The 26,986-nt window shown below is 43.4% G+C and overlaps 1 protein-coding gene across 2 annotated transcripts; it reads right to left on the reverse strand.

Annotated features, from left to right (window-relative positions):
- Nucleotides 1–212: 212 nt before the first annotated feature.
- Nucleotides 213–26,306, reverse strand: LOC146203835 (ragulator complex protein LAMTOR3-like). 2 transcript variants are annotated; one of them, XR_014703916.1, is made up of 6 exons: nt 26,237–26,306; nt 19,777–19,898; nt 14,081–14,144; nt 10,200–10,286; nt 4,529–4,683; nt 213–443 (listed from the first exon to the last, which is right to left on the reverse strand). XR_014703916.1 is itself a non-coding variant. In XM_084588941.1 (5 exons), the coding sequence occupies exons 1-4, from the start codon at nt 26,283–26,285 to the stop codon at nt 10,213–10,215; spliced, it is 309 nt and encodes a 102-aa protein (XP_084445067.1). In that variant the 5' UTR covers nt 26,286–26,306; the 3' UTR covers nt 213–443; nt 10,200–10,212. The 2 variants fall into 2 exon arrangements, 1 of the variants encoding a protein (XP_084445067.1); XM_084588941.1 differs by lacking the exon at nt 4,529–4,683.
- Between the last annotated feature and the right edge of the window lie 680 nt (nt 26,307–26,986).

A 26,986-nucleotide genomic window follows, 5' to 3' on the forward strand; every position in this document is an offset into this window, starting at 1 on the left:
TAAGCATTAAGATGGGCGCCATCTGATGGAGAAGGCATCACTGCTATGCTCCTTCTGTGGCGAGTGGCGGCTGAGATAGCTGCAGCAGGTGTTCATCGTGGCAGCCCTTGGGAATATGCAGCATCACAGCTGTTAATAAGAAGTTATACACTTTAGATTTTGCCTCCAGGTGCACCAGTTAAGGTAGCATTCTGGGAAAAAAATGCATAAAAAAAAGTGCCCCAGGCTTTTTATTCAAGAACTGATCTTTCAGCCTTTTCACAGTGCAGCTTTGAAGGGAACATCTAAGTCATAAACTTTCAATACAGCATCCTTATATTGCTGATTGGTGGTTGACCAGGTGTGCGACATGATGAAACCATGTGACGTGGCCAAGGTGAGTCACTCACGTGAAATGGCTGTGAGCAGTGGCAATAGGTTGGATTTACATCGTCCTATAAGTGCTGAAATATTAAAAGCATATAAAAACAAAAATCGTCAATGAGCTTGTGGTACTGCAATGAATCAATAGCAGACACATTGCTTCTAATGCCCCATAATTTTTAACGTCCTGAAAACAAGGGCTATGAGGAATGTCATAATATATGGCTCTGAATCAATTTAGACCAGCTAGAGTCCTTTACTGTGCACTGATATCACAGTGCATGTGCGTTTTGTACTTTTGTATGTCGTCTGGAGCAAAGTACAGCTGCCGTAGCCTGAATCAGACCAATGACCTTGAGATAGGAAGCCGAATACACACTTTTATAAAAAAATATCCAATAAACATACTATATGAACTTTGTAACACTAATATATATGGCACAAGTGGGATATACTGAATAAATATGCTTTATTACAAACACATTTTAAAAAATAATAGTTGCAGCAATATTATGTCCTTCTTGTCTGGAGACCTGCACGTGCAAAAAATTTGAACATTCCGTAACGACAAAAACTTTTTTCTAGCCTCTTTTACTAAGCAAATACTGGCGTTTATTTTTCACTATGTTCTTGGCATACATGCTCTGTATAATCAATGCCTGAGAATATTCGTATCTGCAGTTTAACATTAGCATCCCAAAGCAGCACAAGGATTCAAGATTAATTTCAACCACCTGGGGTTCTTAACGTGCACTGAAGTTGTACAGTAAGCAGGCTACTCCCACAATATAATAAGCGGTGTGCGAGGCCTTCTATTGACCTCACCTTACAATAAAGTACAAGTAAACAGGTGTTTTCGCATTTCTCTACTGGAATGTAGCCATCATAGCCAGGATTCAATACATCATTCATGGGCCAAAAGCCGTAGCAGCCAAAAGCCGTAGCCACTGAACCACCATGGATGGCACATGAATGTGTACTATTTTCTCATCATCATGGTTACCACAAATTCTACACATCTTATTCGTGTGACCATTGCATCGTGCGCCTATGCAGGCAACCATGGGGTGCAAGAAAACGGCAGTGATTGCACTGCGTCACGGTCATGCGAGACCATCCTATTTGGCAAATCTGATATGGACTCTCCTGCACCAAGATATGTGGCGGGGACTTTGTCAGCACATTTTGGTACACCTATTAGGGAAGTGCAATCCCAGTTCAAGCTCACAGTTCCAGCTTACAGTTTAAAACCTCGCAACAGTAATGTGGATGGCAGTATACAAGCTCACCACAAAGGAACCTTCAACCTGTCAAAATGAATCAACAATTTATCGGGGTTCAATGTCCCAAAGCGACATGGGCTATGAGGGACACAATATCAGAAGACTCTGGAGAATTTCAGCCAATTGAGATCGTTTAATATGCACTAATAGCGCACAGTAAATGGTGTCTTGAATTTCTCCTCTGTTGAAATGTGGCTGCCATGGCCAGGCTCAAAGACTAATAAAACATTGCGCCTTCTTAATGTAATTTTTTTTTTACAGGATTTAACATCCCAAAGTGACTCGGGTCATCAAGGAAGTCGTAGTTGAGAGCTCCAGAAATTTTGGCCACCTGGGGCTTTTTAATGTGCAATGACATTGCACAGTACACGAGTGCCTTGCTTTCTGCCTCCATCGAGAAGCGGTCGGCAGGGATTTGATCTTGTGTCCTCAGGTTCAGCAGACAAAAGCCGTAACCACTGAGCCACTGTGACAGGGCTTCTTATCGTAATTTGCAAGATTTCTAGGTTGCTTTCAATTTTTCTTTAGTGTCAGTTCTAGAAGTTATTAAATCATGCTTTCTAATTGAAAGTTATTTCCGTTGCTGCTTTACTTTGATATGCCTGGTGTGAATGTCACTGTCAATGCAGCCTGCAGAAAGGTCAGACCTACCTATGCATCTGTCCTCTGCCGGGTGCCAGCACCTGGCTACGACGTCAATACCGTCAATACCACGACTCAAGCAGTGCAGCCGTCTGGTTTTGCTCGGGTGCCTGCTCGACCAGCCTATCAGCGGCCACGGAAATGTGAAGTGTGGCGAGCACCAGACCGGCGGCCCAATATGACGGTGCAACAAGAGGATCAGGCACATTGTTGCAGGTAATTTATGAGCTGTATCAATTACAGCTACTCCATCTGCACAGTCACTGTTGAAAATGCCTACAGCTGAAGCAATAACAACACAAGTTCCTGAAAATAGCTCAGCCATGAGGTAAAGCCTCTATATCCGCACAATTCAGTTCAATCAAAGCAAGCACGCAGCTATTCTGGTGTGACTGAAAATATGGCCACACAAAGTGCAATTAAAAAAAAGCCACCAAAAGGAGCCTACTTTCCAATCAGTTTCCTCCAAGATATATGTAAAACAGAGTTTGTCACCGACTGCAACTGCGACAGTTTCCATATGACAAGAAGGACCTGCCTACGATAGTGAAAAGAATAAGTAACATGTATGGTGTAATGCAAGAGAGCCAATTAAGTGATACCTGATTTCAGCTTTAGGACAGTGAAGTCCCTATATAGACTATCACCCAAAAATAAACAAAATTCACATGCAGGGGCATAAAAAATACATTCACGCAAATTTGTTTACAATTGGAAAAGTGTCGCTTGTCATTCTCTGCATTCTGCGGGGTCAACCTGTTAAATTGGGCTGTGCCTTCTTGAGAACTTCGAATGCTTGCAATCCTAAACTCATGAATGCATTTCTATCCATTCAGACTGATGAAACAACACAATGTTAATATAAAACAAACCAACGCAACAGCACAAATGCTTCCACCAATCTGCACTCGCAACAAAGGCATGGTGGTGCTTGCCACATGCACATACAAATGTTCACTGCTGTGATGTGGGCACCCACAGTCAGGAGAATGTTAGAATTTTTTTTAATTAAACCACCATTAATTTGGAAATTACAATTGTTCGAACTTGGACCGTGGCCCTGGCCGATGCCCGTGTAAGTCTATGGTGCCTTATAATTCATTCATATATGGTGCTAGCTTCAGTAAATTTGGATGGCCTATCACAATGCGGATACGACCCACGCAGACAGTGGCTGTTGAAATAGGCCTCCCTGAGCTTCAATCACATGGAACAGTGGTGCCAGCTTCGTGTGTGGTATGGCATGAATGACAACTGGAACTTCCCCATTTCTGAAATATAGCTCAGTTGCATAATTTCGGTTTCACTGTTCATAACATTATGCCATCCCATGGCAGCAATCGAGCATGTGCATCGGCTACTAACGCAGTTTTGAATGCTGCTTAAAGGGTCACTGTTCTTAATTTTTGTTAAGCCCGGTTCACACTGCGGAAACATTTGGTCGACTCTGTCTCGCGACAGCGTGTTCGCGTAATGTCAGCTACCCTGTCATACTGATTCAACACGAACTGTCCGGAAGTACATCTTTGTCGCCCGGCTACACGGAACGGAGAGGTCTGCAGGAATCCTTGGCAAACTCCTTGTCACACTAAAAAAACAACTTCGGCGACTTTCCTCTGCTGCCTCTCTAGCGTAGCCGTGGGTGACTCCGGAGTCCGGTGCACAAAAGAGGAGGGGAGCCACGACGGCCCCCACAAGGAGAGGTCTTATGTGCAAGAAAGGGCCGGAGATAAGAAGAGAACCATAGTGGCTTCACCATAGCTGGTTTCAATTGTGGCCCACTGCCCAACTGCATTCAAGACGCCGTACCGCGGGGGAGAACAAAGCAATGAAGGGGAGCTTTTTTTTTTTTTTTCCAAGTGCTGTTTGCGAGCCCGAAAACCATTAAAAAACGATCAATCATGGTTAAGTGGCGGGGGTGGTGTGTTGTCGCCGGGATTTTCGCTCGGCCAGCGAACAAGTCAAACACTGCCGATGACCACGGTTTGCATTTAGTTTTCGTTGCCCAAGTCTGTCATACCGACGTAACACCCCGGCAACCTGTCTTGTTTCTCAGTTGCTTGTGCAGTGTGACAAGCTGCTTGGAAACAAGTGTCTTCGGAAACAAGTCTCCGGCTTGACGGGCGAACATGTTTTGTCCACGCCGCTGTTGTGTTCCCGCAGTGTGAACTGGGCTTTACTGAAATGGCGTCATGCTCTTCTAATGCCTACGCACATCTCCCTCACATGAATCCACTTACTGTTTCTGGGGCGCTGAAACTGCGTGCTGGACATGCGCAGATTCACCACACCGCATGCTTCATCGTGATGCTACACTACTGACTGTGCAGAGTGAGGCATCCTCAAAATGTGATTGAGCTGTTTTGTAAAGAGGCACCACTGCTACTGCATCGCACTGCAAAAAGGATGGTGGAGACCTTTGAAATTTTGCAGCACTTTTTCTTCAACATTCTCGAAAGTGCCAGTACTTGACTAAACTAGGAAAAACCATAGCTCTCACTTGGGTTCCACCTCAAATGCAGACAAGCATCATACAGCTGTTCATAAAATAAAATTATTTTTTTTTTTATTTAAGAACATACTGCCAGCCTGAGTGTCAGGCTTTAGGCAGGAGCAGGCATACAATGCTTTGCAAAACATACAATTTACACAATGCATACATAGTGTCAATACACGGAGCTGTAACTACTCATCATAAATATAAGTCAACGTTAGACCAGCAAGCTATAACACAGAGTGTAAAATAGAAAAAGAATGTGAAGTGAAACATGTCGCAAAAAAAAAAAAAAAAAGTCAAACGATATTCAGCCCGACGCCACGATGTGAATACAATACAACAAATGTGTCAATATATTCAGGACAGCGCGTGACAGAATGAAGATACACTTGTGCATTGGACAACATCAGCAGGTAAGGTATTCCACTGGCGAGTCTTTCTAGGAAAGAATGATTCTTTAGAAATTCTGGTTTTAGAGGAGTATTCTTTAACTTTTTTAGGGTGATTGGAACGTGTTGTGCGTGGGTTAGCGGTTTCAATATAAAGCGTTTTATCAATTCCTAATTCGTCATGATAAAGCAAATAAAAAAGCTTCACTCTTTCCCGGTAACGTCTTGATGCTAAGCTTTCCAGGTTGGCATCTAGTAAGAGTTGGGTTGGAGATGTGAGCCAGTTATATGCGTTATAAATGAATCTTACTGATTTACGTTGTACGCTTTCAAGTTTGATGATATTGGTTTGTGTGCAGGGGTCCCAAATAGCGGCAGCGTATTCCAATATCGGTCTGATGTACGTTTTGTAAGCCAAAAGTTTTATGTCGCGTGTTGATTTTCCCAGTGTTCTTCTGAGATAACCGAGCCCTTTCATTGCCTTTTTTTCAACGTATCCTACGTGTTGGTTCCATCTGAGATCGCTTGTGATTATTAATCCAAAATATTTAAAATTTGATACTGTAGCTAAGGCATGGTTTCCAAGAGAATATGTAAAGTGCAATGGTTGTTTTTTACGAGTGATTGTCATAGCGACTGTTTTTTTGTTATTTATAGCCATTTGCCACGTAGGGCACCATTCTTGTATTTTGGCCAGAGATGTGTTTAATTCTACCTGATCTTCAAAACTACGGATTTCATGGTAAATCAAGCAGTCATCTGCGAAAAGTTTGATTTTCACTGGGATTTCACAAGCGATGTCGTTAATAAAAATCAAGAAGAAGAGTGGTCCGAGTACCGATCCCTGAGGGATTCCTGACTCAACTAAAACAGGTCTGGAGGACACATTACCAACCTTAACACTCTGATGACGAAAGGACAGATAAGCTTCTATCCATGCAAGCAAGGTATCATTTTTCAGTAAAGATTTTAGCTTCAACAGTAGTTTACTATGAGACACGCAATCGAAGGCTTTTTCGAAGTCTAAAAAAATAATGTCAATCTGATTATGATTATCTAAGGCTGCAGCGAGGTCGTGAATTGTTTCAAGTAGCTGAGTTACAGTAGATAGCCCTTTACGAAAACCGTGCTGACGCTTATCAATTATGTAACGATTGTTAAGAAAAACAGAAATGTGTTTGGCAATGATATGCTCCAGGGTTTTAGCACAAGTGCATAACAGTGAAATGGGCCTAAAAAATGTGGGTAGCGACTGGTCAGAAGTTTTTGGAATAGGAGTGATTTGGGCATACTTCCAGTCAGCTGGGAGTTCGGCGCATGTCAAAGATTTGTTAAATATGGGGGTCAGGTATTTCGCGCACCATTCAGCATACCTAATTAGAAAACAGTTTGGTATTCCATCTACACCAGAGGACTTCTTAGCGTCTAAGTTCAGTAATAGCGAAAGTACACCTTTCTCTTTAACGTATACATCACCAATTGCCGGGACTTCATCATAGAGGTTGAAATTGGGTCTTAAGCCGTCATCACGTGTAAAAACAGAGTAAAAATAATCGTTAAGGGCATTTCCAATTTCAGATTTGTCGGTTGTAACGACATTGTTCAAGCAAAATTTCTGAGAGACACATTTTGATAATGAGCTCTCGCCTTCTTGATGCTATCTTTCAGCATTGCGCGCAGATCGCCCATTTTGATTGCGCTGGCCGCGGACGGGTGCCGCTTATGTTGCTTCCTCGTGTTTTTCAACTTTCGCCCAAGCCGAACGATTTCTTTATTATTCCAAGGGCTAGTATTGCGCACTATCTTTCGCTGAAAGGGCACGAAGTCGTTTATGCATTTCAACACCAAATTCTTGAAAAAGCGCCATAGCTGGTCAACAGAACTCTGGTTTGAATTGCAAAGGGAAACAAAACCGGTAAATGAGCTATCCATTGCATCTAAAATATCGACATCACTTGCGCGAGAAAAGACAGGAACAACTCGTTCTTGCGTTTTTTGTCGTGATAGGGTATTGACCTGCATTGAAAAGCATACCATTTGATGATCTGAAATGCCTTCAAAAATATGGATTTCCGGGTTTCGACGCATAATTGCTTTGCCGATAAGAAACAAGTCCAGTACAGATGACAAGCTGCATTGAATCCGGGTTGGTTCCTTTACTAATTGAGTTAAGTCATGAAATAAGATGAGATCAACCAGAGGTTCCGCGGTTGGAGACAGAGCGCTTGGAAAGTCGTCACTCCAGTCAACGGACGGCACGTTTAAATCGCCAGTAAGCAGTACGCTACATGAATGGTTTCTGTACGAACACAAAAATTCATTCAAGTGCCTAAAAAACGTGCTATCGGTGCTTGGTGGTCGATAGAAGCCCGCAATCACTATGTTCATTTCTTCCAGGAATACCTTGATGATAACAGATTCTACTTCGGCAATATCTGGTAATCTTGTCACTCGCAGTGACTCTTGAAATAAGACTGCTACGCCGCCACCGCGGCTGTCTCTGTCATTCCGATATATGCTGTTACCAGGCGGGCTTATTTCAGAGTCGCTAATGCTAGGGTTTAACCAAGTTTCTGTGATTACCAGTATGTGTGGTTCATGGGCAATAATGATGCTTTCCAAGTCGGCTGTTTTATTAATTACACTGCGTAGCGTTAACGTTAAAGCATCGAAATGTTTTTGGTGTTTTGCTATTAGTTCATTCCGGTCATTTCGGATCAGCTACAGGAATCTTTTTGTTGTGCATGCTGTCCCATTCAAACACTTCGTCATCTATCTTAATCTTGTCATAAAGAAGCTTGACTTTGCTACCCGCCAGCCTTTGTTGAGCAGCACTGTCCCAGAGGTGCTTTCTAATTTGTCTTGTTGCTAGTGAATAGTCTTCCGAGACAGAGATAGATTTTCCTTTTAGCTTGTAGCAGTTTTGCAAGACTTTTATTTTTTCGCGGTGGTCAATGAGCTTGAGTATTACAGGGCGCGATTTGTCCTCTTGTTTGCGTCCCATCCTATGAATGCGTTTAACTGACGATACATGAACGCCTAATGTTCCCTGAAACGTTTCTTCAACTATAGTTTTTGTAAGTGACTCTGTTGTTTCGTTCGTTTCCTCTTGGAGACCAAATATGATAAGACTATTGCGCCTTCCTCTGTTCTCTAAGTCCGTAAGTTTCTCTTGCATGTTCATGACAGTTTGTTCCAGACTATCGAACTTGATTCCCAGTTCCTTAACTTTTGTTGCTGACTCCTCTAACCCCTCCAGTTTTGTTTCAATTGCATTAAATCTTTCCTGTATGGCTTTTTGACCATTCAGAAGCTCAATAAGCAATTGCTCAGTTGTGGGACCAGGATTAGCTTCTACATCAACGCAAACCAACAGGTCGACAGGAGAACAAAGAACACAAGAAATACGATATTTCAAGCATGGTGGGCAAGGCAGCAGCAAGAAATACAAATTGTCATCTTTGTAGCAATCGGTAGGTAAAAGCTTACTAACCTGGATCACGAAGCAGAACGGGTTATTAAGCATGCTTCCAGCTTTGCTGCTGCTGAGCCCACTGACGCTGGATGGCTTCGGGGGCTGATTTATACCGCTCGTTGTGGTCATGTGAGGTGACGTCGAGTTGTACGGATCCCAAGCTGGTCTGTAGTTGATTGCGATGCTTGGTTGAGTGATAGGGCAGCGATGACCGATAGTGGATGATGAGTTCACGGCTCGGCTGACGTAGACAGTGCTTGTTTCCGGGGGAAAGCAGCCACACGCTGAAGGCCTGATTCCAAGAAGGAGCGCCGCAACCTGGATCACGAAGCAGAACGGGTTATTAAGCATGCTTCCAGCATTGCTGCTGCTTAGCCCACTGACGCTGGATGGCTTCGGGGGCTGATTTATACCGCTCGTTGTGGTCACGTGAGGTGACGTCGCGTTGTACGAGTCGCAAGCTGGTCTGTAGTTGATTGCGATGCTCGGTTGAGTGATAGGGCAGCGATGACCGATAGTGGATGATGAGTTCACGGCTCGGCTGACTTAGACAGTGCTTGTTTCCGGGGGAAAGCAGCCACACGCTGAAGGCCTGATTCCAAGAAGGAGCGCCGCAACCTGGATCACAAAGCAGAACGGGTTATTAAGCATGCTTCCAGCGTTGCTGCTGCTTAGCCCACTGATGCTGGATGGCTTCGGGGGCTGATTTATACCGCTCGTTGTGGTCACGTTAGGTGACGTCGCGTTGTACGGGTCCCAAGCTGGTCTGTAGTTGATTGCGATGCTCGGTTGAGTGATAGGGCAGCGATGACCAATAGTGGATGATGAGTTCACGGCTCGGCTGACGTAGACAGTGCTTGTTTCCAGGGGAAAGCAGCCACACGCTGAAAGCCTGATTCCAAGAAGAAGCACCGCGACCTGGATCACGAAGCAGAACGGGTTATTAAGCATGCTTCCAGCTTTGCTGCTGCCTAGCCCACTCACTGTGAAAATTACTGTGATGCAAATGGTTTTTGGCACTTTTACCAGGTCCATTCAATATGAACTTTTGGTTAATTTCAACATTTTTTCCTGCTCCTTGAAGGTCGAATTAATGAGAGCAATTACTGTACACAAACCTGTATCAGCCGTGGCCATATCAATGAGGCTCTACTGTATCAACCTAACACCAAAATTGCTTTCTTGACACAAAGCTTGTTTCCTTGCATCTTATGGCTGCAGGCATACGCATCTGATTAGCAAAAAGATTAGATTAGCAAAAGCCCAGGAAGAAGGAAAAAAAGGAAGAACAAAGCAAAAAAATCAAGTAACCAATACAGCTAGGAATTACTGCATGGCAGTAATGGAACACCACCTACCCAAGTCAGAGTGAACAGAACCTTCAATTTAAGCTCCCTGCTAAGATAGACATATCAACCTCAGAATACCAGGACAAAACATGCGACTGCTGCTATTTTGGAGTGTTTCCCCCAAAACAGGGGTTCAGATCCACATCAAAATGACTGCATGGGCACACTGCTTTTTTAACCACTTGATCCTCATAATCTTACCTGCCTATACAGATTAAGGAGCTTCATCCATGCTTCTTGTTGTTTGTGAGACAGTATTCAGCTCCTCCTCAAGGTTGAGTATCATGCCTAGGAAATTAAAGAAACAGAAGGTAAATATTGGCACTTAAACGGGTACCAGAAATAAACCATACAAATTATGACAAAGTGCACTCAAAGACATAAACACACAAGTAAACAAGGCACAAAAACACTGAAACAGCAGGGCAAGCTAATACCAAAGCAACTCCCACTTGTGTGGTCTATTCTTAAAATCAGCCAGGATAACAAAACATTTGTTGGTCCCCAATGTGTTACACGTATACTGGCTGCCCTGCCAATGAAGATTTGGTTTGTCGGGAACCTACGCTCTGCATTTCCTTTGCTCGATCCACATTTGTTGCACTGTGGTTAGCTGCTGGCTGAAGATGAAATTTTGAGACTCCATGCAAGATGCACTTACATATGTTCAGCCTTTGTCAAAAATGCACAGTCCAAAAGGCTCGATTCTGGACCATGCAGTGAGGTCTGTTTCGTATCATCTGCATCTCAAATCTCTCGAAGCTGAGGTGAGCTCTTGTTATCCCCTCTCTGCAGCTTGAGACCTCCAGGCATGTTGGACAGTATGTGCTTAGCTCTTATTAAACAGAAGACCAAGCTAATTGCTTGTCATGAGTGGATAAGACAGCCTTAAGATACCACATATAGGTGCAGACAGGTGTAAACAGACGAGAGTGGTGGCCAAAATGCATATCCCAGCACCCTTTGGTCAGGCCGAGACAAATACCAACTGAGGTGCCCCTACAGCAGCCACCAATGCATGGTGGCTGTCCCAGCATAGTGCTGAGCAGATTCTCGATTCCTTCAACTCGAGTGACAGTCCAAAAGAGGCAAAAACTTGGTCATTAAGTGCGACACTTTTTGTTTAACCTGTGTAACATGTGGCATGCCACTGGGCCACCGGCTTTAATGCTGTTTCAGGTACCGTACTTTCAAGTCTACATGTTCTACAGACCTTCAGTAAGTCTATAAACCGACCTCCCCAAACTTGAATTGCATGAAACAGGGGAGCCCGTGCACTTTATGCACAAGCCATGGTGACGATCGGAAGCTCTCCAACCGAAATACTTAGCCACAGCTTCAGTTTCGCTTTCATGAACTTCATGCTATCTCTGGCTGCGATCGGGTACACACACTGGTCGGCCTGTCGCACCATTTTGGACGCTGCTTAGAGAGTCGCTGTTTATTTTTATTTTGGGATGGCACCATGCTGTTCTAACGCCTAAGTGAACACCACTCGCATACACCCATATATACTGCTTCCAGTAAGCTAAAACTGCGCTGGTCATGCACAGTTTCACTGCACTGCATGCTTCAACACAATGTGCCTCAGCGCGTAGGCTATGGTGAAAGAGCCTCAAAATATGACAGGGTCGCTCTGCAAAGAGGCACACCACTGTTACTGCATCACACTACGAAAAGGCTAGTGGAGCCCTTAACGAATCTGTAGCAATTCTTCTGTTTCCCAACAGTCCGAGCAAAACAAGGCACTTCAAGACACAGAAAAAAATGATCGTTTTTGCTTGGATTTCATTTTCAATGTAGACAACTATCATAAAAGTGTTGATTACATAAAATTGCTCTAATGCAAGCGGTTTTCAACAGTTCATTCAGGCCCATTTGGTGATTTGAACTTTCGGTTCATGGTAATATTTTCTGCTCCCCTGAGGGCCGAATTAACCAGAGTTTACTCGATGAATAGCACTGTACCATTAAGCCTGTTTTGCCTATTTTATGCACAACAAGCATGCAGCAATTACCCTATCCCGATTTTCCTGGAGAATTTTACGTCTACTACTATAGTGTTGACAAAAGCAGCTTAGCCCTCACTACCACTAAATTTGGGCTAAACAAACACAGCAGCAAAAATGATGGTTGAGTGATCAATGAGGAGCATCCCTCTTTCATAAGATTAGAAAGCAAAGCGAAGGAAAATGGCACAAATGCCAGCAGTAGTTGTAAGAGGGTTTTAGACTACATAAATTACCAGATTAGGACCCAAAAGAAAATTCACCCGTAGGGTTTCAATCATCTTCTGGTACAAAATGATATTTCATGCAAAAGCAACACAATTTTTGCACCCCTCCAAAGGACTGTGGTGGGAAATTCTGAAGCACAGGTGCTATCAAAGTAAATGGAAGGTAACTCCGCTAAAAAAATTTAATTTCTTTGAATCCAAAGCACCATGGTCATAATCTTTAGTGCACTGATGATCTGCACAATCTCAATTAGGCTGCATATACTTAACCAAGAATGCATAAAATGAGGGGGACGAAACTGAAATTTTGGACTAATATTGCCTTCCACTGACATTGACAGTAATTGTACAGTTGGCAGCAAAGGTGAACATTAAAAGTGTCCCACACAGAAGCAATTTTCAGCCTGATTATTATGCTGCCGGATACCAGAATTTCCCAGCTACTAAGTATAATATTTAAGCAAATTCTGATTGTACAATATGTTTAGCAATCAATCGTGCACATGCAAACACATAAATTAGCCGAAATTGGGTCATGCAACATCGCTGGAATGCAACAGTAGCCACCCACTACAGTGGCTTCTCTGCAGTGCCTAGGTGCAAAGGGGCATAGTAGTAAAATAAATAACACTGTGCCAATTTACAAGCAGATCACGTGATGTGATATACAGAAAATACAAGCAAAACTATTGGTAGAGAGTAGCATCCATGTGAGCCCCCACTAGCAAAGCTGTAACGCACATACATCTTGTTGACACATGTATCAGTGGACCGTTATTACTGCTTTACCCAACAAATGCAAAACACTGTGGTGTCACCAAGTGAGAAAAGCTTGTAATGTGGAGAGAATGTTCCTATTTATCCAAGAAAAAACTGGAGAGTGCACAAAAAAAAAAAAACACTGCATTTAACAAAAAAAGTCATTAATTTAAACATTTAACTAAGACATGGTCATGAGGTGGGGTAATGGATAATTACACTGATAGCGGAAAGATTTCACCAGAAAATGAGTTTTTTTTTTGTTTGGGACTTTCAATGCCATATTAAAATTATAAATCCTCATTTCCTTGAAACTGCAGTGTTCAATTTCCACAATATGAGACAAGATCTTTGTTTTCCACAATAATCTCATCACAAAATTTGGCGAGTTGTTGGCCTCTTTTGACATACCAAATGTGGACTGAATTCTGCAACTAGGAAGCAGCAGTTCAGACCTTCCGACCTTTTTATGAAGCAAAATTGTCAGTGACTGCTGTTGTACCTCCTTCTGCGGTTACATCTTTCAAAATTAAGTAGCATATGGATCAAGCTTTATGGGACACTTTTTCAATATAATGTTACGGGGCGGCAAGCTGATAAACCAAGGAAAAAGAGAACAGAGAGCAGATGTCTGATGACAATGAGATGAGTTTAATGAATGCCAGAGGGCCTAGCAGTGTGAGCACTCCTGACTGCACCAATGCCCACTTCTTCGTCCGTAACAATATTTTCACATAGCATCATCGAGGCTTTCTTTATTGCACATTTCAAATGCACAATGAAGCTGTGGTATGATTCCTTGACCATGTGACTAACTTTATAGCAGAAAAATTCACACCAAGCAAGCAGTACGGGTTTACTGCATTGCCTTTCAGTAAGGCATAAAAAGAAGAAAGTCAAGACAGCACTGCACCATATCTGCACCAGCACCAGGCATGATAGAAAATAAAACAGCGGGCACTAGTTTCCCATGGAGTGGTGCAGATAAAGCATAGTATGTACAACGTTGGAGGTTTTCAATGTAACCATGTATGGCGCCATCGACTGGCATTGTAGTAAAATTATGACAAATGGCATGATTACGCACCAGTGTTTGCTGAACTGCTCGCAACAAGTGTAATGGTCACAGGATGCCTGTTGAAGCTCACCACCTGCATGCCAAATACAAGAAAACAATAGCATAAAATAAAACATGATGGCACAAGAGCATTTAGATGAACTAGTTTCTTTATGGGTACCTACTTAACTGTCAATTAAACGTGTTCACTATCTCCTGCTTCTGGAAAGGGATATTGCTAAATGACCTTGTAGCAACCTTGCACAGCATTCAGGATGGCACCCATTGACAACGAAGAAGTCAGTGCTAGCGCACGCGCTGCGAGCGGTGCAAATAAACTTGTCAGTTCTGAATTCAACACTGTCGAGGCTGGTCCTATCCTTACCACAGCTCCACCAAACAAGTTCAAAACCGAGTTTTCAAGCATAAGTGTTTAACCATAAATTGAACCTGCAATATAAAAAAATTATAGGACTAGGCACCTAATGGAAGAGGCAGAAGACAATTTGCAGCAAGCTAGAGCTGCATTGCAACCGAGGAAAATAAAATTTCAAGCATTTTCCACTTTGTTCGAGTTGCATTTATCTTGCACCAGAGGCACACTCTATAAAGTTTTCAGTGCTGGTCGACAACCCTTCAGCTCTACGGTTGGAGGTCTCCATTTCCACAGGGATTATAATTCCACAGGGAAATATTTACATGTGCACTATTTACAAGCCACTATAACAAAAGAAATGGCATCCCACCCTAACTTGTGAACCCCAAGAGTGCTAGAAAAGGTCATGTAAATTTTAGTTAGATTACGGTCACACCATAAACAAATACTCAGGACACCTGAAGAGCACTAAAACGCAATCGACAGATAGGATGTGTTTGAATTGTGTTCAATTATTATCAAAAACCTGCAAAATACTTCAACATATAGCTGTTCTCAGTAGCTACAGTCATGTTTTGCAAAAGGCCAACCACCGTATAAGATGCATTTAAAAAGTCCCATCTGAATCAATGAAGTGCGGGAAGCTTTCTTCAGTGGAGATGCACAGGGGACAACCATGCGCATGCACGTTTTTTTTCCCCGCCAGCAGAAAGCAGCAGTTGCTGGCAGTCGGCCTGTAAGTAAGGACGTGTAGTGTGTGATCGTTGGATTCCGGTAAGTTGCAAGATGACCGAACAACATGGGCAGTGATATCGCATCAAACTTTGCCAAAAGCTTAGAAATATCCAAGCTAGAACTATTCCCAAGATGCAAAAGACTTTTAGGAACGATGCCATGCACCACTCATGAAAAAAGCAATGGTACAACTGCTTCAAAGATCGCCACTAACGTCTTGGCAGACCCTCAGCAAGCCAGAATAAAAATGTCATTGGGCAAGTGCGGGCTATGGACATCAGTCGTATTATAGTCCAAGAAGTTGCAAACAAGATAAGGTAAGCATTGCATGCGTACATTCAATTTGGCTGGGGATTTGGGCGTGAGGAACGTGTCTGGGAAATTTGTACCAATGCTGTTAACAATGGAGAAGAAACAATGCCATCTGGAAATTGCACAGGACATGCTGGACAATGCAAACCTGTGACCCCAGCTTTCTGGACACCATGCTCACAGGCCATGAGTCATAGGTTTATGGAAGAAGAATAGACAATCAGGCAAGTTGGTATTGGTTCATATTGGAAAGGTACAACGCAAAAAGACAGAAGAAGAAAAGGAAAAGGCAGCCAGATGTGCGCTGACTCCCAACTAATTTTTATTGGAAAGTAACACACATCTTTCTAAAAGTCTTTCAGGTAATAACAAGAAGCCTACAGCACTTGCACAGAGCAAATTGCAAGGAGTAGAAAACATAAGTCACTATCACTGATAAGTTGCTAAAAATGATTTCCTCCCATCTCCCTTGAAAATTTATGAGATTATGAATTATCAAGGAACGCCATCTCTTTATCGACTAGCATAACAGAAGGCTGGCTTACACATTGAGATTGCCTTTTTCAGATGAAGTAGGCCTCCATCTGCTTTCTTGTTGTTCTATCCCAGTGCAGATATAAAACCTTAGTGTTTGCAACTACAGTCGAAGTTCTTTTTCTTTTCATCTTTTCCACAACCGTGACAGTGATATTTCAAATGGGAGTAGTTTGTATCAGAAAGGGATTTCAGTTGCTCTCGCAAACAAATATTTATGCATCTTCCCTTTAGTCCTATATATGCTTTCTTGCATGACACTGGTATTTCATATGGTATGGCGCACATGCATTCTGCAATCCTTGCTTGACCTGTGCAACACCTGGCATTTAAAGGGTTGAAGCTTTATCAACCTTTCATGACGGTCCCTGATCGCATGGCAGAGCCCGCTCAGCTTATACAGCGCTGAAAAAACTATGCCAACGTCAGAAAGTACTGCTACGTTTTTCAAATTGTGGGCTACTTTGTGCATACACGAAACGACAGCCCCTTTTTTTATCTACCTTATTCCTTTTTTTAAGATACAAAAGCCCCTACCTTACTAGTCGCAAAAGGTTTTCGAACGTTGCCGAGATGATAGTTACTGCTGCCTCATTTTCGTGTTTATTTCACTTTGTTTTGTTTTCTGCTGCCTTGGTTTTGTTTCTCCATCCAGTCCGCCAGCACTCCTCAAAAGGAAACGTTGAGGCACCTCTTCCCTCCGCTCAGTACATTCCCTCACTCCACAGATGCAGTGTGACCCTCTTTCCTTGCCTCGCTTTTCCTTTCACTAGACTCCTGTCTGAAGAGTTTAAAGGCATAGTTCGTAATTAGTGCTCCTTCTATAACCTTGCCTGCTCTTCTATGCCCTACATGCCTTCGGCACCATATCTTGCAGTCAATTCACCTGGCCTGTTGTGCCACTGACCGCTGAGCCTTCTTCCCTAAAATATATTTAAGCTGTCAGTCAGCGACCTTCATGCTCAGTCTCTTTCTTGTCCTCCTTCTACGCATTGCTTTCTGCCAAGTTTACAGGAAAGATGCAAAAAGCACGCGGAAGCAGCATGCAGGGGTTGTCGTGGAGGCAGTAATTTGAGACAACAAAGCGGAATGATGCGGTTGGCAACATCCGGCCAGTGAGGAAAATTGCACACGGTGTCTGTGGAGTGTCAGCGTGAACGACTCAACAATGGTGTGCCGCGAACGTGAGGTCAGCGCGGCGAAAGTGGCGCTTTTTTGCTTCTGTCACGCATTCTCCTCTGAAAGCTAAACATTCCGAGAGCCTGTCTCGTTGGATTACCATAGAGAAAAAAAAAACTCCAGTGGAGCGCACCCCCGCATATGCCAACACCACAGTTTAACATAAGCATTAAGCCCCCCCTCCCCTACACACACACACACACACACACAAAAAAATCCTGGCTACGTGCCTGCCTTGTATAATACTCCAGAATCTCTTCTTTACTCAAAAAAGTTGTCGATCACAGCTAATGCTGTCAATTATCACGAGTCTCCATACTTATCACAAGCTGCATATGCGCAATTATACAGGCTGCCCCATGCAACTTGAGCAATTCGGAAATTATTGAGGCTGATATCTGAAAGAAGTGAGAGTGGCGGCCTACTAGCTTATTTTGAACTGATCTCTGTGTTGTTGCATCGTCAGAAACTCTTCCAAGTATACTTGCAAGTACTTTTTTTTCTGTAACGAAATTCTTCTTGGCTTTTGATAGCACCGTCAATCATTCAAACTTGGGGAAACACAAAGAGTAGTTCGGCGTTCCTCACTTCACTCAACGACCTGAGGAAGCCAACTGAAGCCTAGCACATTGCTGGCGCCGCAGTATTCCAGCCACTGTACTAGTGCACCCGAGATTGTATAGCTGGATTGCTAAATGCACGAGCCAGCCAGAGACCAGCCAGTCCGGAAAATCTAGCTCCCATCAGTCGCTCACATTCATGGTGGTGCTGGCGGCCGCTACCTAGATTCAAGGTGCATGCTGGTGACTAACCGCTCCTACTCTGCTTTCCGGCATGGTTATATTATAGGATGTTATGGAATTATAGCTATAGCATGCAAAAAAAAAATTAGAAAAACAAATGCTGGGCTGTGTCAGCCACTTTTCAGATTTGAGGTAGCGTCCTTACAATCAGGAGATGTAATCAAATTCGGGAGACTCCCGGACAATTCAGGAGAGTTGGCAGGTATGGTTCTGCCAGTTGTACATATTTTGGCTTCCCCTTCATGTCGTATGACGACGCAAATGTGTATTGCTGGCCTAGCGTTATGGAAGCGATAAAGTGTCCAAGATTGCAAAAGAAAACAAGGAAATAGCTTTTTGATTTTGCTTCAAAGGAGGAACACTCGGCCAGCTTTGTGCTTTTGCACCATCATGCTACAAAAGCCAGAGGCCCAGACACCGACTCCCTGAGCAAAGCATTGTCACTTTCCTGTGGCCACAGTCACATTGCAGCCAACCTTGTTCACTCATAGCGCATAACTGAGAGTACCACAATAGTGGTACGTAAGCACCTCATCATGTTTTTTTTTTTTTTTTTCCATATTTCACAGGCTTTCTTTGGAATGAGGAAAAAGAGACCACGTGACATACACTGTGCAGAAAACAGTTTATTCAGAGATTTTTAAAGGTGCTCCACAACTTCGTGTATCATGCTTGGGGTTTGCAGCCAATACTTGAAAAGTTGAGCAATTAAACATAAGCAATCAGTAATTTAAGAGGAAAATAAAGAATAGTCTGAGTAGCTCAAGGTTAGTGTCTACATTATGTTAGTGCCTTTCATTTTTAAAAACTTGGCTCAAGTAGGACAACCTGTATGTGCACAATTAGTGCCTGGCACACACAGTAATGGTAGCAGTAACAGTAACCCACTACATTGAAGCTTCATCACATTTGTTACTATCTATTGTGTATCAACCTGATGCCAGGGTGGAACTGAACATAAGTTTACTGATGCAGTGCCCTTTTTATAGGGTAATGAACATGTGATCTGCCAGCTGCTGCTTGTGTGGCTGATAAGCAATGCTGATGGAAATGCCATGTCAGTATGAACATCTGATATCGGTGGATAACACTACTGCTAGCTGCCGGAATCTCAGTTTTAGCATCCGCACAGCATGTTCACACATTTCCTTTCATGTTCAATAGGCCGAACAAGTTTACTGACACTGAAACGCAAGGCTGGCTCTCAAATTTGTCAACATTTGCCGACGCACACTGCACTGATGAATTTTGACACGGGGAGTGCTACATCTTGAAGAGGCACATACTTATGCCGTTTCTTTAGTAGAGCAGCTCACATCAGTAGCTTTCGTTACTGTGAGATCTAGGGTTGTTTGAATATTGAAATTTCAGAACATGAATAGAGTATAAATATAAAAAAATTATGCCTCCAAATATCAAGCCTAATACTAAATACCTGATCACTGGGAAAAAAACTGGAAGATTAAAAAATGGCAAACAGCTTGTGTTCTGCATTTCAGAATTCACATGGTATTTGCAAATAAAATTAAACTAGCATAGCACAAACTAAAAAATCTAGTATAAATTTCATATAGGATTTCATATATATACCAGCTTTTTGTACAGGAAGAGCCTGTATGAAATCGGGTAGAGCTGTCAGCAGCGATATGACAGCTCCGTCCGGTTTCATTGCAGATCTTTCCTGTGCAGCGGAGGCACTGAAGAAGCGAAAAAAGCTCCCTACTTTAGCCGCAATCTCAACAGCCTTAAAGGAAATAAAATAAAAGGAAGTGGTTCACAACACACACCTGATAGTTACCGTACGAGGAGATCATCTTGTACTTGCTCAAGCCAAGCTTATTACCCTGGGGCATGGCCATGCCCACAGTGGCCAAAAAGCCAGGCCTCAGAGCATGCTCGGGAGCTCCATCTGCGGCCACAGCATGCACAATAGCACTCCACTGAGCAAGAATGACACACCGAACACAGAATACTTACGCTAAAGCTTAAATGGCAGACAAAACAGTGTGAGAAGAGTTACCAGATCAATCATTTTAATACGACAAAAAAAATGAACATTAAAAACTTTGAAACCAAAATTCTTCCTTTGATCCCAAGCAAGCACTAAACCACTAGTCCTTCATAAAACCCTCTTGACTAAAATTAGCATAAACAAACAAACAAAGAAACAAAACCTCAGCAACATAACTGCCAACATTTTGGCTGTGGTTACTTGGATGCAGGTGCAACTAATGCAGATATTTTCTCCTCCAGTAATCCTGTCATGGCTTTCATCAACCATCTCTCTTGCTACATCACTTTTCTACAACCAAATCACTGAAATGAGAATATGATAGACTAGCCTTGAAATAAGGTAACAGTGTTCATTAAGCTCCAAATTACTTCAGCAGAGCATGCTTTCATGAAATTCTTTTTTATTCACTCTTCTGCACTGCTTAAAGTCTGGCTCCATCGGAGGGGGGGGTCTCTACTGATTCCAGCACAGGTGGAAAGGAAACAGAGTGAGAGAGAAAGAAAGCGACTGGTGGCCTGCTTCGCACATAATTTTTAAAAAGGGGAGAATTTATTGTTCTCTGTCTTGGGTTTTAGAAAATATGTTAATTGTTATTATTAAAAATCGCAGAGAAATTGCGGGAACAATAGCGAAAAAATGATCCGAAAACCACTGACAAAAATAAAACATGGCAGCCTGCTTTGTATTCATGCAGTCCATATACCTTCGAGTGTAGGGGTCTCAGTCCCTTCTTAAATACTGGCAGGGGGTCTCAGACCCCCCCCCCCCCCCCCCCTCGAGCCCTGCTCTTCTGCCTCTCGGCTACTTCCATAGTGCCACTCAGTTTGTTGTCATAACTCTGCCATCGACTTTGAGTTGCCAACCAGTTTCAAACTTCTTCGTAGCCAGAAGAAGGGAGAGGTCAGCATGAGGATGACTCTTCTTCTGCCTCGTCTGACATGAAACTGTCAAACAGCGATATAGTTGTAAACATCTCAAGAACAGGTGGCAAAGGCTCATCGAAGGGAAGCTCTCAGGTCAGTGACATCAACAAATTTTCTGAACGTCTGCTTAACCCATGGTAAACCTCATCACAATGGCGTGGTGGGGGATTAACTCTGCACGTCTTATGATTTACTGCAACACCACTGATTGGAGGATCTCCTTTGAGAGGCACTTTCCACTTTGTTTTCGAGCTATAAGTGACCATATTACCCCTGTTCTCTACACAGAGTATAATTAGCTGCCAACAAAGATGAAGGACAAGGTAAGCAAATGGGTGACGCCAGCCTATGAACTATGTTGGAAAAAAAAAAAAAAATATTACTGATGCAGTTCTTCTAGAGCAAAGGCTAGGGAGAGTTGGCTGTGTGACAAGGCAACAGGGCCACACAGCCCCTTTGCTAAGAATTCTGGCCTATTGGTTTGGATTTGGATGTCCCAAAGTGACACAGGCTATAATTCTGACCTATTGTGTCCCATAAAGTTGAAAGACTAGCAGCTGTAAGGAAGAAAAAGAAAACACAGCGCTGCGGCATCGCTATCGCCAGCGCTTGTCTCCAGCGTCCACCTCTCGTGGTGAAGCAGTGCCCTGCGGCTGGAACTTCTACCTTGCTGTGTCCGAAGTACTGGCAATGTTAACCGTCGGACCAATTCATTAAATCCTCTTTTCACTTGGTGGAGGTAGATCTGAGGTTTCCAGTATCCTTCTCGCCCTAGAACTTCGCAGTCAAACGCTGACCGCCCCAATGACGGAGCCGACCCCACTGCACCCAGCTCTGCAGTCACCTGCATTGGTACCCTACGTCAACAGGACCGCGCTACTTTCAGTGGTAGCAGCAAGGACGACGTCGATGATTGACTGTCCACCTACGAATGGGTCAGCCACCACAATAACTAGGACAACAATAGCAAGCTCAACAATGTCATCTTTTACTTCAGTGACGTAGCTAATCTGTGGTTTCGAAACTAGAGTAAGACATTACCACCTTGCTTAACTTCAAGACCAAATTTTCTGACCTCTTCGGCCGCCCCGCTATTCGCAAACTATGTGCGAAACAGCGACTTCGATCGCGAGCACAGCTGACCGGTGAATCGTTCATGAGGACATTGCTGACTTGTGTCGCCGCGTTAACCCGACCATGACAGAGGCCGATAAAATACATCATGTCCTTACGGGAATCGATGACGACATGCTCACTGCCAAGGGTCCCACTATGGTCAAGGAAGTCTAAAATTCTGCTAAAGCTATGACAAGCTGCACAAGGAGCAGGAGCCAGATCTGTCCTCTCTGCAGAAATGCATTCGTACATGAGGAGGTTGCATGACAACTGTCTCTGCTACCGTCAGTGATGGAGTCACCAATTGGCCTTGCTCCGGAGCTTCGCTGTGCAATCCAGCGACATGTCTCAGAAGCTGTCCCTAATTCCGGTCTTCAAACAGCTCCGGTCGCACCCTCACTGCTGTTCACTGAGCCTACAAATCCATCTTTTGGCATTGCACTGCTAAGTTACGCTCCAGCATTCACGCCGGCTCCTATTCAGGTACTGTGTCACACAAATGCCGAAGTCGCTTCAAGTCCACCTCCTCCATTGGCATATGCCGATGCTTCGCATGCTGTGCGTTCAGCACCAACAACTTTTGCACCTCCTTTGCCTCAGACCTCATCTCCATGGTGCACTTCAGACAACAGGCACATATGCTATGCCTGTGGCATTCCTAGGTACACTGCACACTACTGCTGGCGCCGCCTATCTATGGTATTCGTTGCACGGCCTGCGCCACCTTATTTGGCCCCGCCAGTTCTCAGTCCCACTAGGTCCACTAACAGCACCCCCTGATCACCTGGACTTCCTCCCTCATCATTCGCCCTCACCATTTCACAGAGCCAACAACCCGCTACTGAGCCGGAAAACTAACCGCCGCAGTTCACGAAGCAAGAACTGCGTATTCAACAGAACTTCAAAGTTCTCGTTTTCCTCCCGCAAATGTTATTGCTGCCATCGTTAAAGGTGTTCATACTCTTGCATTTATGGGATTTAATGGCCATAAGAGACGCCTCAATGGAGGGCTCAGGATGTTTTGACTACCCAGGGTTCTTAATGTGCACTGACATTGTACAGCACACGCACGCCTTGCTTTCCGCCCCCTTCGAAAAGCAGCGGCCGCAGCAGAGATGCGATCGCGCGTCCTTGGGTTGAGCAGTCGAGCGCCCCAACTACTGAGCCACTGCGGCGGGGCAGAAGTTGCAGCTGCCTTTCTTAGATCTCGAACAACTCCATGGGCGGTAATTCTATTCATAACTTCTGTTGTTCTACCCAGACGGAACAATGCGACTACAGTTAGAGTTATGTGAAAACATACCAGATAATATATTTACTGCTGCATGATTTTAATTTATAAGGTATGGTTCACTGTCACCAGGGTGCTTAATGACAGTCACTCTTGTGCGTGGATGTAGCGAAGAGCCATTTTTGTTATGCGTGGACGGGACTATAGCAGCAGTTCCTTCTGGAAAGAATACTAGCCACAGTAAAAAAAAACGAAGGAATCAATTGCAAGTGAAGTGAGCAATGCGGTTCTTGATACAAAAATGTCAAGGTACAGCCAATGTTTTCCCCAGGAACTGAAATTAAAACTATGGTAGTGACTCCACTGACGGGGCTCGGTACTTCAACAAGGGCGTTACACTGTTACAGTGAGAGGGCCCTTCACTTTAACAGCACTATAGCGATGGGGGCCTTTACTGTAGCGAGGCTGTTCATGTGTCCAGTGAACTATATCACTTTCTTTTGTTCTTTTTATTCCCTACTTTTTTTTTTTTGTGGCACTTGTGACAGTCATGCCCCACCAAAGCATTACACTACTCTGAGATACGAGTAGCTTGGTTTGGTACGAGTGTCCAGCCAACCATATATTACTTTTTATTCGTGTTTTTTGTTTCCTTACATTTCCTTATTTTTTTTTAAACAACACTAAGTTGAGGGGGCCCATCATTATAATAGTACTGTATAATTCCCCTATCTTTTCTTTCAATAATAAAGTTTTACTTCTTTTGCCTGTCTAGTGAACTTCATTATCACCCCCCCCCCCCCACACACACACACACACATTTTTTTTTACTTTTTGGTGGCACTTGTCGACCACTGCCCTGTCCCGCCAAGGCATTGCGCTACTCTGAAGTTTGAGTAGCCTGGTTTGGTTTGTGTGTGCACTAAACTATATTATTCAATTTTTTTGTTCCCATCCGTATGGAGTCACACACACTTGGTATCCCCGGATGTCTTTATAACTAAGTGCCCTTACTCGTGGAAAGCCACGCTTTGTCGAATGACCCATTTGACGTGGAAGCAACATTTTCGTCATACGAAGACCTACAGGCTGCCATGCGCGAATACGAAGAGGGCAATTACGTGCAGTTTTGAGTGAATTGATCAAGAGCAACTGTTGCAGCAAGGAAGAAAGGATTAACCAGAGATGTGAACAAAACTCTCAAGTTTGCTGAGATCGAGTATGTTTGTACTAATGGTGGCCGGATATTCACTTCAAGATCAACAGGTTAAAAACCAAATCAAAAGAGAGCATCTTGCCCAATGAAAATTAAACGACTTGCTTAGCATGTAGTTTCTTTTTTGCAAATATTACAGGGCATCGAAGGTTGGCTGCAAAGCCAGAATAACGTTACTGACATCCAAGGATGGATACGCCCTCATGTTAAGGCAATCCGAGACAACCCATAACCACATTGTTAGTAAGGTCAGTAGCGTGCTATCATACATTCTTGTATTGCTAAAACATGTAACAAACCAACATAACTGTAATAATTTTAAATGATGTAGCGTACCTCCTGAAAAGTCACTACCAATAATAATGAAGTAAAAAAAATAATTAAGGGGAGCACTTAAGTCCCCTTACGTGCAGCAAGGTGAAAGCACTTTGGCTGCCCTGCTGCGATTCTTGGAATGGCCCCAATTCCTCGAAAGAGAGAGAGAGAGAGAAAGAAAAAGCAGAGCGACTCTCTCCCTCTCTCTAGGGAGGGAGGAGGAGAGGGGGGATAGTGACGAGAGGAAAAGAGAAGAGAGTATCTCTCTCTCTCACTAAAGTATACCCTGTTCCTCTTTCTTTCACCACTAACTACCATTATCTATCACTAACTATAACTATCGGTCGCTATATACCAGAAATACCAGAACCCCATCAATATCCCGCGGACACGTCACGCGCAGTTTCTGAGCACACTTTCTGTGGATGCCACTCATGAGCTGTCAAAGGCTTTCGCCTTAAAAACAGTACAAGTACTGCGGTACCCCACACTGGAGAAATGCAAAAGCATCCTTTTCACTAATTTTCTTATCCCTAATTTACTTATAATTTTCTTATCACTAATTCATTTTACTAATTCATACTGTTGTCACTATACTTGCATTTCATTTTCATTAATTATCTTATCACAACCACTACCACCAACATATTTTGGCTTCAGTTTTTGTTGGACACATTTTGGCCACAGGTTTTGGCAACACAACTCGCCTATTAATACTTTCTCATAAATAAGGGACTTCAATTTCCCCTACTTCCATTATAGGGATGCTATGAGCAGCTGCCGCGGCAGCATAAGTTAACTGGACGACAGCTCAACAACCCAGAGATCCTTAGCGCTGGAGGGAACAAAAAGTTTATACAAAATAACCTGCGGAACACTGGCAAGATTGTGCTGCTTCGAGATCTTCGTAATGTGTAGGCAGCAGCAGCAAGCAAAGAAATACATTAACCCTGTAATGCCCAAACAGCTACTGAGTAGTAGTAAAAATTATTTTTCGTTCAATACCTGCTCAAAACACTTCTAAAGGATGACCCCAGTCATTTTTATTTCTTCTGTGCCTTTATTTCACAAGACGACAATATGTATCATATATGATACATTGGGCATTAGTGCTATAGGCGACGAAAACAATCCCAACGAAAACAAAAAACGAATAACTTCCCACGTCTCTGTCTCGCATGCACTATGCATAACAGACTACCCAAAGAACTTTTCGTAACCATGACCAGACTAGAGGAGGAGATGTGTGCTCGAGAGCGACCCGCCTCCTTTCGCCAGGGAACACGAAGTAATGCTCACTGTAGCATATATGATACACACAAAGCATGAGCATGTAAAACATGTATTATGCTGCATCCGAGAGCGCTAAGCACCTCTAAATGATCACGAAGTCTTCCTGCCAAAGACATGAACACAAATATGTCATTCCCACCTTTGCTTTTAGACGCACGGCCGTAAAACGTTCGCACTCCAATCGCCATGCCGCTAGTGCCGGGCGCTGCCATCTTGCAAGACAATTTCGCGCCACCTGGCGTGCTGCATTTGCACTACGCAAAACGGGAAATTGTAGGCGAAAGATAGCGGGAACTTTTGAATCGATTTCTGAAGGTTCATTGCGGAAGCCAACCGTGTATCTTTAATTAAAATCTTGTGTGTCATATATGATACACTGGGCATTAGAGGGTTAAGATAGAAATCACACCGCAGAAAATGTCGATAACACTGGCTGTTAGAACTGCAATCTTGGAAAAGATATGAGGACAAATAAACAGTACTCGCAACTGCTGCAGAGCAATCAAGATATGGAATGTCCTCTGGTGATGGCTTACTCCATGAATAACTGACATCTAATCAGACATGAGTGGGTCTCAGGAATGCAAGGGTTACTGACGTTCGGCAATACGACTAAAATTGAATCTATCAACCAGAAAGTAATGCAAATTATTTCAAGGTATGGAAGATTGCCTCAGCTTTTCGGTGATTTCATGGCTCTGTTAACAAGCTTTCGCATTGAAAGGGACCAGCATGCTTGTGGAGTCTTTATTGAAAGCACCTGCAATCTTGAACTTAACGGAAGACAAGAGAAAGTTTGCGCAACTTCTCACACCATATTGCTTTTAGAGGGTGCGTGAAAAAGAGAATTTTAGAGCATAAATGAGGTTTACTCTTCAGTGACATCAAA

The sequence above is a fragment of the Amblyomma maculatum genome, chromosome 1 (assembly GCF_055883805.1).
Source record: "Amblyomma maculatum isolate TAMU_Amacu chromosome 1, ASM5588380v1, whole genome shotgun sequence".
NCBI lineage: Eukaryota > Metazoa > Arthropoda > Arachnida > Ixodida > Ixodidae > Amblyomma > Amblyomma maculatum.